At 37.8% G+C, this 15,164-nt stretch overlaps 1 protein-coding gene across 3 annotated transcripts in view; it reads right to left on the bottom strand.

Annotated features, from left to right (window-relative positions):
* Nucleotides 1-15,164, bottom strand: part of neto1l (neuropilin (NRP) and tolloid (TLL)-like 1, like) — an 84,579-nt gene that overhangs the window by 19,661 nt on the left and 49,754 nt on the right. For all 3 annotated transcript variants that reach the window (XM_067578438.1, XM_067578437.1, XM_067578436.1), the window contains exons 5-8: nt 12,701-12,742; nt 12,314-12,441; nt 2,872-2,954; nt 1,721-1,866 (exon numbers count right to left, since the gene is read on the bottom strand). In XM_067578438.1, coding sequence (XP_067434539.1) covers nt 1,721-1,866; nt 2,872-2,954; nt 12,314-12,441; nt 12,701-12,742 — 399 coding nt within the window. The remainder of the gene's footprint in view (nt 1-1,720; nt 1,867-2,871; nt 2,955-12,313; nt 12,442-12,700; nt 12,743-15,164) is intronic.

Below are 15,164 nucleotides of genomic sequence, written 5' to 3'. Positions count from 1 at the left end.
GCACATCCTGGCTTTGCTTGGTGAAAAGGCCTTACAAAAGGGACGCAGACTTCACAACACAAACAACTCCGCTGCTACTGCTGTCACCTACTCTGTATAAGATTTTTGTAGCTAAAATATACAAATACAACCAGTGTGCATGTAAACATGTTTTAGGTATATTAGGAACATCAACGGATTGTCCTTCAGGGTTTGATGATTCCTTATGTGTGCGACTATAGTTTGTGACATTCATTAAATCCAATCAACCATGCAGCATGAAGGCAAAACAAATTCAGCACACTTTTAAATACCTATTCTAGGTACATCCCTTCATCCAAGATGCATTATTTCCTCTTCTAAATAACTATAATCCCAATATGACACACTGTGGCATTAATAGAGCATTGTGATTTTGGTAACACTTTACTTTAAGCCCTGCTATTTAGCATTTATAAGCAGTATGTAAACATTTAAGAAATGATTTATGACACACTAAAATCTATGTATAACCATATATAAGGACATTTAAAAGTTTTTATTATATATTATATTATTACAACTGGAGGAGTTATAGAGTTAACTACATTAGGAATTATAGCTGTTGACAGACACATTAATAAACACTTCTATATGTATACTTGCAACTACATTATAGTATGTTATAAACCATAAATGTTATAAAATATATACTACTTATAAACGCTAAATAGGGTGACTTATAGTAGTAGTGTTATCGTGTTTTCTAATAATAAAGAACAAAACACCTCTTTATAATTCCAGCAGAGCCACAAATACATCTTAAAATATTAGTTAATGAAATGTCATATTATTCTTATATGTAGATCATGTTATAATTAGTTGTTTTGCTAACCTTTTATTGTTCTTTTTTTTAATCATACCCTGTTTGTTTTGAGATATTTTTCTTCAAATGCAGATGCAATGTTCATTGTGTGTGTGTGTGTGTGTGTGTGTGTGTGTGTGTGTGTGTACTATGTCCTTGTATCTATGGCATTAAAAGGCACTGACTGACAATGACATACTGTATACACACAAGCTTTTTCATCCACCTCACTAGTATAAAGAATGCCCTCTGCAACCCCTGTCAAACTACAAGCTCCATCAATAGGAAGCCAGTGAATGGAAGATGAAGACTATGTGTGTGCGTACTCTGTGTATTTCTGTGTGCATTTTAATCTCTCCCAGGTGTTTGGCTCAAAGAAAATGGGTAGATGCAAACACACTATAGATCATTCTCATATTCCTTTCTCTCTCTCTTCCCTTTTACAATAAGGCATTGGCCAGTATAGATGCTCCACCTGTGGTGACGCTGCAGTTGAGCTCAAATCTGACAATACTGTCATCTTCACAATCACCTACAGGCAATATTCTCTATAATGGAAATCATATTCCTTGGTTTCCTGCTTGCTGCTATTTAAATGGTCATAAAACTAAATGGAAACCTCTGACAGCACCTTTCTTACGAGCAGCACCCGATATAACTCGCCATAAACGTGGTCACTGTGCCTCCATCTTCCTTTAATGGCTAACACTAAAGACAAACCCTCTTTTATTTTGGTGTCAATGTCGCTGTCATGGAGTAGTGGTCTGATTAATAAAGCTAATCAGTTTCCCTCAGTAGGTGGGTCATGTTGCAATAAAAATCTTTACAGTATGCTTCTCAGACAGAATATGTGTTTGAGTGTGAATGTAGGCATCTGCATTTTGAGTAGTGCCTTACGTTCTTGGTAGGTCGTGAAAAGGATGCGGAAGCGACTTTTCCGGCTGGCCTCGTCTGCCCACATACGTATGACGCCCAGTGTGGAGACCAGCATGATGTCATTGGCCACCGTGGAGCAGAACTTGCTCTTCAGATCTTCCACCGAGCTGAGATGAGACAGGATGAGATAAGAATCCACATTATGTTATGAAGAGGAAATGTGCTATGCATCTCAATAATCTCTGAACACAAGCCCACAGCAGCCTGTTATCTTGTGATCACAGCTGAATATTGTGGTTATCTCAAGATAAGTCATAATGTTGAAGAGATCATATTTGTTTTTAGGCATATCATAGTTGATAATTCAATTACATCCTTATCTTAACATATCATGTTGATCATGATTTGAATATTTCATTATCTTGAGATAAAAATAAGTTATTGTTTTACAAGTGAAGTTGCTTATAAAGTTGTCGTCTGGCTATTCTTTTGATTCTATTAATATGTCTGTTACAGTATGAAGCTACAGCCCAGCAACCGGTTAGCTTAGCTGAGCATAAAGGCTGGAAACAAGGGGAAAAAGAACCTGGCTCTGTTCAAAGGTAACAACATCTGCCTTGATTTTTGGACAGGTGCAGTATTTCCAGTCTTTGTGTTAAGCTAAGCTAATCTGCTGGCTGTAGCTGAATATTTACTGTGCAGACATACGAGTGGTCTAACTCTTGGCAAGATAGCAAGCATATTTCAGAAAATGTTAAACTTTTCCTTTTACTGACACTTTTGAATTTGTCTGGAATAGAGAGATACAATATTTCTCCTTGTGTCAGAAATTGATTCCTGTAATGTAAAATCTAATATGTTAATCAATCATGGTCTTTAGCTCTCAGTCTGTTACTCAGCAGGTCATCTGAGGCAAGCTGACATGAACAGACCAGGGCAAAAGAACCCTATACTGTTAAAATCCTTTACTTCTTGAATTAACTTAATGAAATATTTAATTCTTGTTCACAATAAAAAGCATACATTGTAAGTTGAGATCTCAAGGTGAAGAGATGATTAAGTCTCTGTCACAATATAAAGGACATAAAAAATTAATATGCAACTATGCAACTTTGAGCTTCTGTATGATTTATTAAATTAGAGAGAGTTTAAAAAATGTTGAGTATCCACACCTGCCACCGTCATACACTGCCACAAAGTTGCGCTTGCATTCATTGGAATTGGCCATCTCATAGTCGAGAAAACGCAGGTAGATCTGTAAAATGCAAGGATGCAGGAGGAGGGAAAACACAAAGAGAATTAGAAGAATCAGTCAAGTGAGGAAATTTAAAGGTGTGGACATGACAGAGGAAAGAGGTGAACAAAATAGAGCAGAGAGAGGTGAGAAGAAAAGATTTCAGCTCCTTCCTATTATGGCCTGTGCATCTTACTCATTATCCCAGTGCCAGACACAGCAGCCCTGTAATGAAATAAGACTGACAGACTGCAGCTTGTGTAAAGTCATTACATACGCATATCAAATGAGGAGACATACAGAGTCTATTAGCTTTAGACTCATTATTCATATCTGTTAGATAAAGTCTTATACAAAACCTACAACCTTGTTTAACTTTAAGAAGACCTTGGACATTTTGCGACAAGCTTTGGAAGAAAATGCACTCATGCACTTACAGTTCATTTCAAACAAAGATCATTTATTTCATTCAAAACCAAAATGCCAACATGCCTACAGTAGTATATAACAATGATGTAGCTAATGTCTTACTAATCATCAAACAACTTAATCTATGACAAACTCAAACTCTGACAGTATATGGGTTATTATAATATCCAAACAATCCCTTGTTGATTGAAATATCCACCTTGACTCTTCACAACAGCTAGGTGAACCTAACACTTCCTGCTTGGCCTCACATCATTGTCTGTCACTCATTCATCAGGTTGAGATCGCCCAATCACAGCTATGGTTCTGGTCCACTGTGCACAGCACTCGCCATCATTGTGGTTAATGAGAGGACCGTTCCCGAACTGTGACAGGGAAATGTGAAACTTTAAATGCCCAAAGACGAAAGCTGCAGATGAAGCGGGATAATGGACTTCACAATGTCAACTTGGCTTCAACAACATGACAAGTGAAATGGATCGGAGGGGAAAAACAAGCTAGCCAATTCCCTTGAGGTTGCACATTGGTGTCAATGATCTTCCATCTAATAAAAATGTGTCATATTCTCTAACTTTGCTGGTTATATTGGCTTTGTCACAAGAAAAAGGACATTTTTTGTCTGCCAGGCTACGATAGTGGAATGAAATACTGCTCAGTGTCACTGCTGGCTTTACGATACAAAGATGAATATATGCACATGTGGTGTCTATGTGGTGTATATTCCCTTGCTAAAAATCAATTCGTCAAAGAGTGTTTTAACTTGTATTGATATTAATGTCTTAATCCCTGAAGGCAGGGCTGGAAGATGAAAAGAGGTTCTTAAGAAATTTTCTTAGCAGACGTTACTGGAGACTACTCTTGTGGTCTCCTCAATATTGCATCGATTTCCAGTACAGTGCTTTTTTATGTGATTGAAAGCTTTATTTTTATTTATTTTTTATTTGTTTACACATATGCAAAAGATACAAATTGATATAAACAGAAACAACAGAAAAATGTGATGGACAGTGCAAAAAACCCTCAGATGGGCTTGAACCTTACTCAATTAGAAAAGGAGAACAAACAGTAAAAGGATGGGAAGAGAGAAAAATAAATCCAAAGATAAGATTGCACACAGTAGCAGACATCCATATATACAAGTACACAAAGTAATTAAAATAAAATAAAAATGACTAATTACTGGTGGGCAGTTTACAAAGATTATCTTGATAAACACTGAGGATGCCTGACTTGAGAAACAAAGGTTGAGATGAGATTCAGATGTACACAGTTAATGATTCTTAATGCTTGTTTCTGAAGATGAAAAATAAATAAATAAAAATAAAGTTTGGTGGGATGAGCACACGCCCAGACTGAGTTATAGTTATGTATACATGGATAAACCATAGAGGAAGATAAAAAAGTGGCAACCTCAGTATTTATCATAGGTTGGATTTTTCCCAGAATTCCAACACTTTTAGTAGTAACTGTGCTAATTTGTTTTTTCCAAGATGAGGCTCATCAAACTGTACACCAAAATGTGTAGACTGCACATGTATAGTATGTATGTGTATATATGTGTAGCATATATAAGAGCTGGTCATCATTCCCTGGCCAAATATCACAGATAACGAAACATGTTTGCTTAATATTGAGAGATAATTTGTTATAGTTAAACCAATCACCTATCTTAATGAGTGGTTTATTTAATACTTTGTAAGGGTCTTTATGTGAATAAAAACTGTTGCGTCATCAGCAAATAGTATCTTAGCCAGTTTGTTAGATACATAAATCATTAATATAAATCAAAAATAATAATGGCCCGAGGACTGATCCTTGAGGTACACCACAAGTGATATAAAACAAGAACTAATATCATTTTAAGAGACAAACTGTTTTCTGTCTTTAAGGTAACTTAAAGACAGAAAACAAGCAATGCAGATTTTTTTTTACTCCAAGATGGGAAAGTTTATGAAGAATAATGGGATGACTTACTGTATCGAAAGCTTTAGATAAGTCTAAGAAGATTCCAATGGTGCTTTCCTTTCTATCTCAAACTCTACAGATTTCATTAACAAGATACAAGACAGCCATAGAAGTAAAGTGGTTCTTTCTAAACTCATATTGCTGCGTATATGAAATATTATGCCTATCCAGATGATTCAACAATCTTTCATGAACAAGTTTTTCCAAGACTTTTGCTATTAAAGGTAGAACTGAAATTGGTTGGTAATGATAAAAAATAGCTGGGTCATCATCTTTGTATACCGGAATGATTTTTGCTATTTTCAGTTCAGCAGGGACAACATTGTTTTGTAAGGAAAGCTTGAGAATGTGAGTTAAAGGCTTTAGTATTGGATCCTGAACTAATTTCAATAGATTACCAGGGATATTGTCGAAACCAGGAAATTAATCATTTAGATTATATAGGACCTTCTGAATCTCAGCTTCCGTATCCAAAGAAAATTGAAAATCTTCTAGTACAGGAGAATTAATGAACTTTAGGGGATCATTTTTACTAGGTGGAATCTTAGAAGCCAAGTTGTCTCCTATTTCAGAAAAGACATGATTGAATTTATGAACAATCTCTTGAGGAGACCATAAACTGTCTTAAATAGAGATTGTGTCTAAAGTGTCTAAAAATTTAGCTTCTCAGCAGGGTGGATGAACTTGCTCAGTGGCAGAGCAGTTATGTCAATGACCTGAGAGGGACTAGTGTCAAATTCAAGCTCCTTTGCTGTGTAGCCACTTGAGAGACCTGAAAGCAATAACATCCCCTTAAAAGACACATAGTGTCACACTAAATTGATAGAACTTAACAAAAACAAACTTGGTGCTGAGGGTCACCAATTAATTGTGCTAAGAACACGTTAAGAACAGAGTAGTCATTATGGACAGATGCTGTATAAAAATGGCTCCATTCCATGTGGCAGGCTGTCAAATGCGTCTGATTTGATGTGTAATTGTTAAGGTTATAATCAAGGTTGAGGTTACAGTCAGGTGCTCTCGGCCAAATTTGTCTCCATTTGAGTTCAAGAGGCACATAATTGGAAAAAGTACCAACAAGCATGTTAATTAGGGACACTTGGCCCAGCCACTCCATCGTCAGCCAAATTACACATGATGTTTTCTATCCACAGCACAAAAATGCAATTAATTCAGCAGTCTGAAACAAATGAAATTAATTTAATCAGGGGAGACTAATGAAAATTGCAAAATGTTGTTGATAAAATGTAGGCCTACATTCAGTTTTATGAATGGACTTCATCTGGTGCTAATGGCTGATCAATGAACCTATAATCATTAAAGAGCTCGACCATCATAACTTTGCTATGGTTGGCTGGTGGTGTTGGTACATAACAGGTGGTGGCTGGATTTTTGTTTTGCATCAGGTGAAGGAGGTAGCTGACTAACTGACTTTATACTGACTTTGTCATTCCTGTAAATATTATATTATGTAAATATGATACATTACATAGAACAAAAAATGATGTAACACATTAAATTCCTATTATCAATAAGGGCTGCACTTGAAACAGCCCACAATAAATCAAAGATATCAGGCAAATTTTTATGAGTTGCAAAAGCTGCTATTAACATCAGTGACAAGTTTTAGTTGTTGCAGACCCTGATACAGTTTCTAAAGAGATATGTCTACAGCATCTGCCTCAAAATTGCATGAAATATTCTGGCAGGAGAATAGTAATTGTCTTTAAATGTATAATGTGTAAGAATTGGCCACCCGATTCAAACAAATAGAGGGGGGGCAGCATACCACCCCCCCAAACACACACACATACACACACACACACACACACACACACACGCACGCCACCCCACCATCATTATCACTCACTGAATATAGCATAAAGCTTACTGTTTACAGTGAATCTGTGCTATGGTGTTGTCAAGATATCATAATGCTATGGAGAAATTAGAGACAGTGGTAAATCACAAACGAACTGCACAGATCAGAAAGACGTACAGAGATAAGTTTCAACATAACTCTAAGTCACAACTAAATGGTTACACACATGCCTCTAGGGTAGGTGTAAATCATAAAATGTCACAGAACTCACTAATGGTAAGACAGCAGTTTTTCTGCATCACTTTTTCATTCATTGCATGCCATTTTACAACACAGTAATCCTGTAGAGACCTAATTTATTGATATGATATTTTAATATTGATCCAGATTATGTGCTACAATGCAAAATGGCTCATGCCAGCTTTCACATAGATGGTGCAACTCAGTGCAATTCGTCAGATCAGCTAACATGAACAGCTGATGTCTCCCCATCTGCAGCAGCAGCCGGATGCTCCAACGTTGGTGCAACTTTCCAAAGGATAAACCGACTACATATTGGGAGTCTGCATGGTTACTTTCTCACCTTAAAAATCTTAAAACTTAACAAAGTGACATATTAAAAGTCATACAGCGAAAATTTCAGCAGCATTCAGTCTGGCTCAGCCATTACTAGGCAGTGCCACTAGTTCTTCCTCTCATGTTGGACTGAGGGCAGACTAGACGCTACAGGGACTCACTATTGCCCCTCAGGTACAAATTGATATTACAAGACAGTACGGGCCGAGGCTAGCTGGTTAGCATGCTAACTTCAATAGATATCTCTGCAACACAATACATATAGGTCTTCACATTCTGTTGATAATTTTAGTTCATTTGGGAATGTTTTAAACTAAAACTCTGGCCAATTATTACACATTATACCGTTAAAGCAGATGACAATAATGGATTATTATTATTGCTTATATTGGTCATAAGAAAAAACACTTTTCTTGTGTAACTATAAAAAATGCAACACCAGTGCAGCACAAAGTGATATGGGACTTCTGGAAATGGCTGCCTGTGTAAATCTAAAAGCTGATTGTTGCAAGGTAAACTTAAAAACAAAACAAAACAACAACAACAAAACAAGATTATTTGGCCTTTGCACCATGCTGCCACATACAGCTATTTATACTGTAAAAGATGAGAGTCTTGGAAAAAAAGTGTATCATTTTTATCACATGAGATGGTCTTAATGGTATCAAAGGCTGCAATTGTTTCCCTTTTGCCATTTCATATGCATCCTGCTGAGTTTAACTGTGGAAAAGTAATAACTGAAATTCTTCTTCTCTGTGATACCTTTGCTCACCTTTTGCATGCATTAAACCAGTGTCTGACACATGCCAATTACTCTTTGTGTAGACTGGAAAGACGATCAAGAATACCTCATTATTTAACAGCTAAATTCCTCATGCAGAAAGACATGCACCAACCTACAGATACATAAATAAAAGCTTGTGATGTTTTTCCATGTCTCCTGTTGCTGAAAGAACTGACCATGGATGAAGAAAAATCTGAGTGCAGATGGCATCACAAAGCCAAAAGACGGCAATGGATCAGATAGATACAATCACCAATTTGTAAGGCGAGAGATTGGCTCCAGCAGGGAAATTGGCTGCCTCTTCATTGATTCTGCAGCGCCCAATAATGACGCAGAATCCATCACTGACTGGGGAAGAATATGTTCTCACTGTTGCTAAAAGGTGCCTGTAACAGTGTTCGTGCTGTTCATTACAGTCAGAATGAATGTCCATATTTTGGCCATTACCTCCATGAAAAGATGCGGAAAGTGACAGACAGTGCAGGCAGGTGTGATGGAAAAATCCACGCCATGTAAAACAGACAGGACACAAATGATGTCTGTAGAAAATGCAATAGCTGTTATGAGTCAAAATGAGGCAACTGAAAGTATTCTGCAACAAATAACAGCTGTCAGCTGAATTTGGATAGCTGTCCAAACAGAAATATCAAGAGGAAAATCTTACTAGGAAAAAAAACAGATTGCAGTTGACTAGAGCTGTTATTTTGTGAATATCAAAAAATATATTTTGTGTGATTAAAATGTGATTGTGTTGCTCAGACTTGCCAATTGCATGTTGCTTTTTTATCTTACTTTGGATACCAGTAAAAAATAAATTAATGCGGTTTTGGAGGTTGTTTCTGAGAAGCCCATTTATAGGAAAACCTGAGATTAAAATGACACATGGTGGTGTAAAGCAGTCACATTATGGCATTAAAAGTGCTGCAGTACTGTCACTTCTGGCAACAACACATGGTCATTATTGCTTATTTGTATCTTTCTGTCAGTCTACTCTTCCCTTACCTTTCATGCCTTCTCTCTCTGCCATCTGCCTTCTCACCCCTTAACCTAATCCCTATACATTTAGATCTTCGATAAAATGCATTATTAAGCACATTGTTCCCTTATCCCCTCCTTTCCCACTTTTCCTCCTCCTCTGTCCCCTTCTGCTCTCCTCTCTCTGGAGCGCTCCGGTGCAGTCTAATTAGAGCCTCCGGTATAGGATGTCATTATCTCTCTGCTTTTTCTGGCACACTGGGTACAGTGCAGTACTGTATCAGCATAGGGAAATGAAAGCCCTGCCCTACACACGGCAAAACTTCACGCATACACATACACAGTGAGGGTTGGAGGTAGGGGTGGGAGTGGGGGTGGGGTGGGGGGGGCTGGAGGGGTGTCATCCTCTGCATCTCCTTCATTGCAGTAACATGTGAGCATGCGCATGTGTGTTTTAGAAAGAGAGTAGAAGTGAGAAACCAAAGGAGACAAAAAGAAACTAAGTTTTATAAATTTACTGTAATGTGTAACTGATTGTGAGCAGCAGTGGTGGAGGTGGAGGTGAGTGCGTCAGGACTGTGTGTGACTGAAGATAGATTTGTACTGAAAATTTTATTTGCTGGCTTGTCCATCAGAGCCAATGACTGTCAGACTTTGGTGCATGACTTGCCTTGCGAGACACTCCTGCAGGGCGAAATATGACACTGATCCAGACCAAGCAAAATACATCATACTGCCAGGCTCGCTCACCCTGTCGCTCTTTCATGCACACAAACACACATCCTTAGCCTCACACACACATGGATACACGCATGCAACGTGCACGCACACAAAATTGACTTATGGCTCTCTGGTGCTGTAGCCACGATGTACTAGCTGACCACTTATTGGGACTGAGGAATCAATGCGGCTTTTTTGAATCGACCTCAACATTTAACTGGGGCCAGGTCTCAATGTAGCTCTTATTGTATGGTTCCACGTGAGTGCTGATGATGAAAAGAATGGTGCTAGGTGGATGATGCAGCCTCATAGTTCCTGTGGCCTTGGGGCTTAAAGTAGCTGAAGCTGAAGGACATTTCTGAACTGAAACAAGGTCATTAGCTAGAAATATGCAATCCGACGAGTATGTCAGATAAGAGCTAAGCAACTGCTGTGGCCATGAATCACAGTCGCACCATTGCTATCAGCCAGTCATATCATAAGCTATTGTATGTGTGTGTGGTACAGTACGAGAGCCTGCGGCACAGTATTAAAAACATGCATGAAAAGCACTATGAACCAAATCATACTTTTCATCAGGGGTGGAACACAGCTTAATAGCTTTCCTAATTTGTACTGTATGACTCTAAAAAGATCTCTGCGGTGTCCACAAAGGGAGATGATAATATCGTGTAACATTAAAAGGCGTTAAAAGGCAAATAGTGACGCAGTTAAGCTGACATTGCAGCCGCCTTATCTCACTCCTGCACTCCTGGGAGCAGTGGGACAATGCACGCATTCAGAGAAATGAACCCACCTAAACAAAACCTACAGTATACGGTAAGTCACTATTTCATATGTAATAACTTCAATTTTTGCAATAACCTCCATTATGTCAGCACCAAAATTAGAAGCGTTTTTTTTTTTTTTTTAATTTAAATGTTGGATACATTCTCACAAATGCAAAAATTTAAAATGCTTAACCAGCTTTATGTACATCCTGAAGCCATTTTTTTTAACACAAGATAAAAGTCTATTTCTCCTTAACATTTATAATGACAGTACTATAAATGTGACCAGACCCTTTAAATCCTCAGAACGTGAGCTGTGTAATAATTTCTATCCTTAAGTGAATTGTTCTAACCATAAAATTCTGAGCAAAAATGTAGTCTTATTCTGTGAATCAAACCTTGCAAATGCACCCACAACTGGGCCAACACTATTTTAGCAGATTTACTGCAGTCACGGACTGGACTGTGTGCATGCTTATATGATGAAGCCATATAGACTCATATGAGAAGTTATAGCAATTTAAAATGTGGCCTTTTCCTGCACTGCTGCTCTACCCGCGGGGAACTTTTAATCCGGTAGCATTAATGCAGGTACCTCGGTAGATAAGGAAGCATGTCTAGTGTGTATTAGGGGATGTATTAGCAAAAGTGTGTATGTGTGTGTATGCATGTCTGTTTTTGTATATGCATGCAGGGCAGCATGGAGAACATGGGCAGGGAAAACAAATACAGGCTATAGCAGGCCTGAGAGTCAAACTGCATGGCAACACTATTTCATCAGCACTAACGCACCCTCCCTCCCCTCTCTCTGTCTGTCCGGTCTACCCCCACTCCCCACCCTCCCTCTCTCTCTTTTTTCTTCCATCTCTCTATTCCTCTTGGCAACAGCTCGCTGATTAAAAAAATGGGCCTGACCCCAAGTAAACCCTTCTGCCTATCTGTCTGACCCTAGCTGGGGAACAAGTCCCCCCGCAGCCAGAACACTCACATTGGGATACTGCTGACAGCTGCAGACAAACCCTCATATCAAAGCTTCCTGATGCAACCCTCAGACCCTGATCTGACAGCGTGTCTGGAGGAATGCTGAATAGAAACAGCAAATTAATAAGAAAAAGTACTAGATTAATACTAGAATAATAGATTCTTGAAGCTAAACATTTTACAATGAATACTGTTGAAGAGAGGAAATATTTGTCAAATGAACAACAGTCTTCTATATGTATTTTTCTTGTTGATTTGTTTTCTGATGTGATATTTCCATTTTATTTCATGTGACATTTCAAAATTTAGCTTAAAATCTAATTCACAGTTGGATGGGAGCGTAGCTTATGTCACTAACCTTAGAGCGTGGCGGAGCACGGATGTACCATTTACAGTCGACGGCTTCGGTGGCGCCAGCCTTCCCGTCTCTGGTGATCTGATGAGACTCAACGATACCTTCTGGACCAACCATGTCATACTGACAGGCTGAAACACACACATATGCATAAACACACACAAACGCAAATACATATATACATGTGCAGTTCAAGAAAACACTCACAAATACCACACATGTACACATACATACATACAGAATCAAAACAATATATATAAATAACTGGAAGCACTACAGTATTTATTGAGATAAAAAGAGAACTGAGAAAGAGAATGGATGTAAAAAGGAATGAGACAAAGAGAGAGAAAGGCAGAGAGAGAGCGAGAGAGAGAGAGGGAGTATACCTACAGGGCAGAGGTGGGGGTACTCCTAAGTCTGCAAAGTCCGGATCTGAGGAGAGAGCAGAAGAGGGGTGGGATATTCATTTTTAATACATGATTACAAAATCAGGATCTTCACAGAGCGCAGAGGAAAAAACAACCAGGTATAACAATGTACTGAGTAGCTTCCTGTGGAGAGAACTACAAATTGCTGCCCTAACTTCTAAATTATTTTGGCATCCTTAACCTCTTCCACTCCCCGAGGACGCCCGTGGAAGTTTGGTTATATTTTGGCGAGGGAAAAACTAGCATGGCCATTTTCAAAGGGGTCCATTGACCTCTCACCTCAAGATATCTGAATGAAAATGTATTTTATACAGTTATGGGCACAAACTATGCAGTTTTTTGCATTCAGTATAAATGTGTTTTTTCGCCTATTCTAAAAATGGTGTATTTTAATATTTCTGCATACTGGGATCCCTAAAAAGTCTCGTAATTGCATACATTTGGTATGACTGGGAAGCTGAGACTTTTGTGGATTCAATGAGCCCAATTGTATTAATCTGTGATGATATTAGTCCCCAAAGAAGCCATTTCATTTTAGTGAGACCATTTTTTTGAAACTTGACCTCACCTCACTGTATAAAATGACTTATTGTGACCTCTAGGTAAAGTTTCATCACAGCCTCATGAAACTTTACAACCACCAACTGGAGACCTTGGTCATTCAGAGGATGTATGGCTTTCCTAGGTATATTGACAATAAGTTTCTGAGCAATTTCCAGAACAGAAATGCTTGCCATCCAATTGCCAAAAACTGCAATTCTCAAATTGTCAAAACATTTTTGATAACAAATCACAGCATGAATTTTTCTATGGTGATCCTCGAGGTCTTGGTGTCTTAATATGGTATTTTGGACGGATTTTGACAATTTTTTGATCAATTTTCAAGTAGTCAAAAATAGTTAAATTTTGCACCAAATTTGTATAACAAATGGTATCAACCCAAAAATTGCTGCAACGACTTATGAGACATAACTGAACATGGGAATGACCATCATATACTTCTGTCATAATGTTCTAAGCCTTTATACACTTTAAAAATTTGAATAGGCACCTAACCAAAACACAATGTTTATTACAGATTTATGAATAGAACAATTTGACACAATAGTGATCTCAAATTAATATTCAGATTCCCAGCTTTCAGATGATGTATACCACTTCTATGTGGCATATACTGTTGACCTACTATTCCCCCCTAAAGATCACCCCAAAAATGGGTCTATGGTAGGGGGGCGGTAGTGGAAGAGGTTAAATGCTTTACTAACGTCTCCTCTTTGGAGTTAGCTGAAAGAAAGATGTTGGCATGTTAGCTTTCATCATCATCTCATTATCTGTAATGCCAACAAGTCCAAAATTTGTGGTAAAAGGTCATGAAGTCCTGAGTCAGAGTTCCTCTGTTTGAACTTCCCCTTATGCAATATTGTAGCACTGTTTGGAGACATCTCTGCACTGCACATTTCCAAAATCCTCCCTATTAAACCAAACCATTTTGAAACTACTAGACCAGACCATTCGCATCTAAAAAAAAACAGAAAGAAAATCAGACAATTAAAAATCCATATTTACCTTCAGGACTGATTCCTTTTCACAACCCAAATCTAGCATATCCACTCAATAAAAATCAAGCATGAATTGACCAACAAGTTACCACAGTGTTGCATGTGCAAAAAGTCCTCTCCAGTAAATAATAAAACATAAAATTGTAGTCAAATGAAATTGCTCATGTGCTGAACTAATGAAGAGAATGTGTACAGCATCCTCATTCTTCTAAAATTATGTCACACGCCTTATCTACAGTCTGTGTATAAAACAACCTCATCAGAGCTTAATTGGTCAAAATATGGAATCAACCAGATTTAATGGCAATTAGAGCTATGCAAGCAAATTTAGAGGATCAAGGTCAAACTTTTAGGCAATAGCTGTTCTCTTGGGCTTTCATTCAACATACTAATCAGTAGAATTTGCAGCTGTATTCTACAGCAACTTTGATAGTAATTTGGTTTAATTAGGGTAAGTATAACTGATGATATATCTTTATTTAACAAAAAATTTAAAAAAAACTTCATATGGTTTGAAACTAGAAAAAAACGGTTGCATTTCCTTCTGTGGAAATAAGGACCAGTCCAATTAAAAATGTGAGCATGTTCCCTGCCAAAGAAAGTTAGTACATTACAGGTGTAGGATATCATAAATTCCTTACAATATGGTCACATCACTATTGACTTACAGTACCAATGACACAGTATAGGAATAGGAATACAACAGGGATATTTTTTTTGGATTGAGACCCTAAATATGAATAAAATCTCTGTTGAGTTTACCAAATAAGTTTTAGTCTTATCTCTGTTCCATTTTGCAGCATCAGAACAAAACAGAGTTAAAGCTTTACAGAGATAAATGTAAGAGCAAAAACATTAAAACTGTCC

This window comes from Thunnus thynnus, chromosome 21, assembly GCF_963924715.1.
Source record: "Thunnus thynnus chromosome 21, fThuThy2.1, whole genome shotgun sequence".
Taxonomy (NCBI): Eukaryota; Metazoa; Chordata; class Actinopteri; order Scombriformes; family Scombridae; genus Thunnus; species Thunnus thynnus.
Note: the sequence above shows the minus strand (reverse complement) of the source record. Positions and strands in the feature narration are given on the sequence as shown.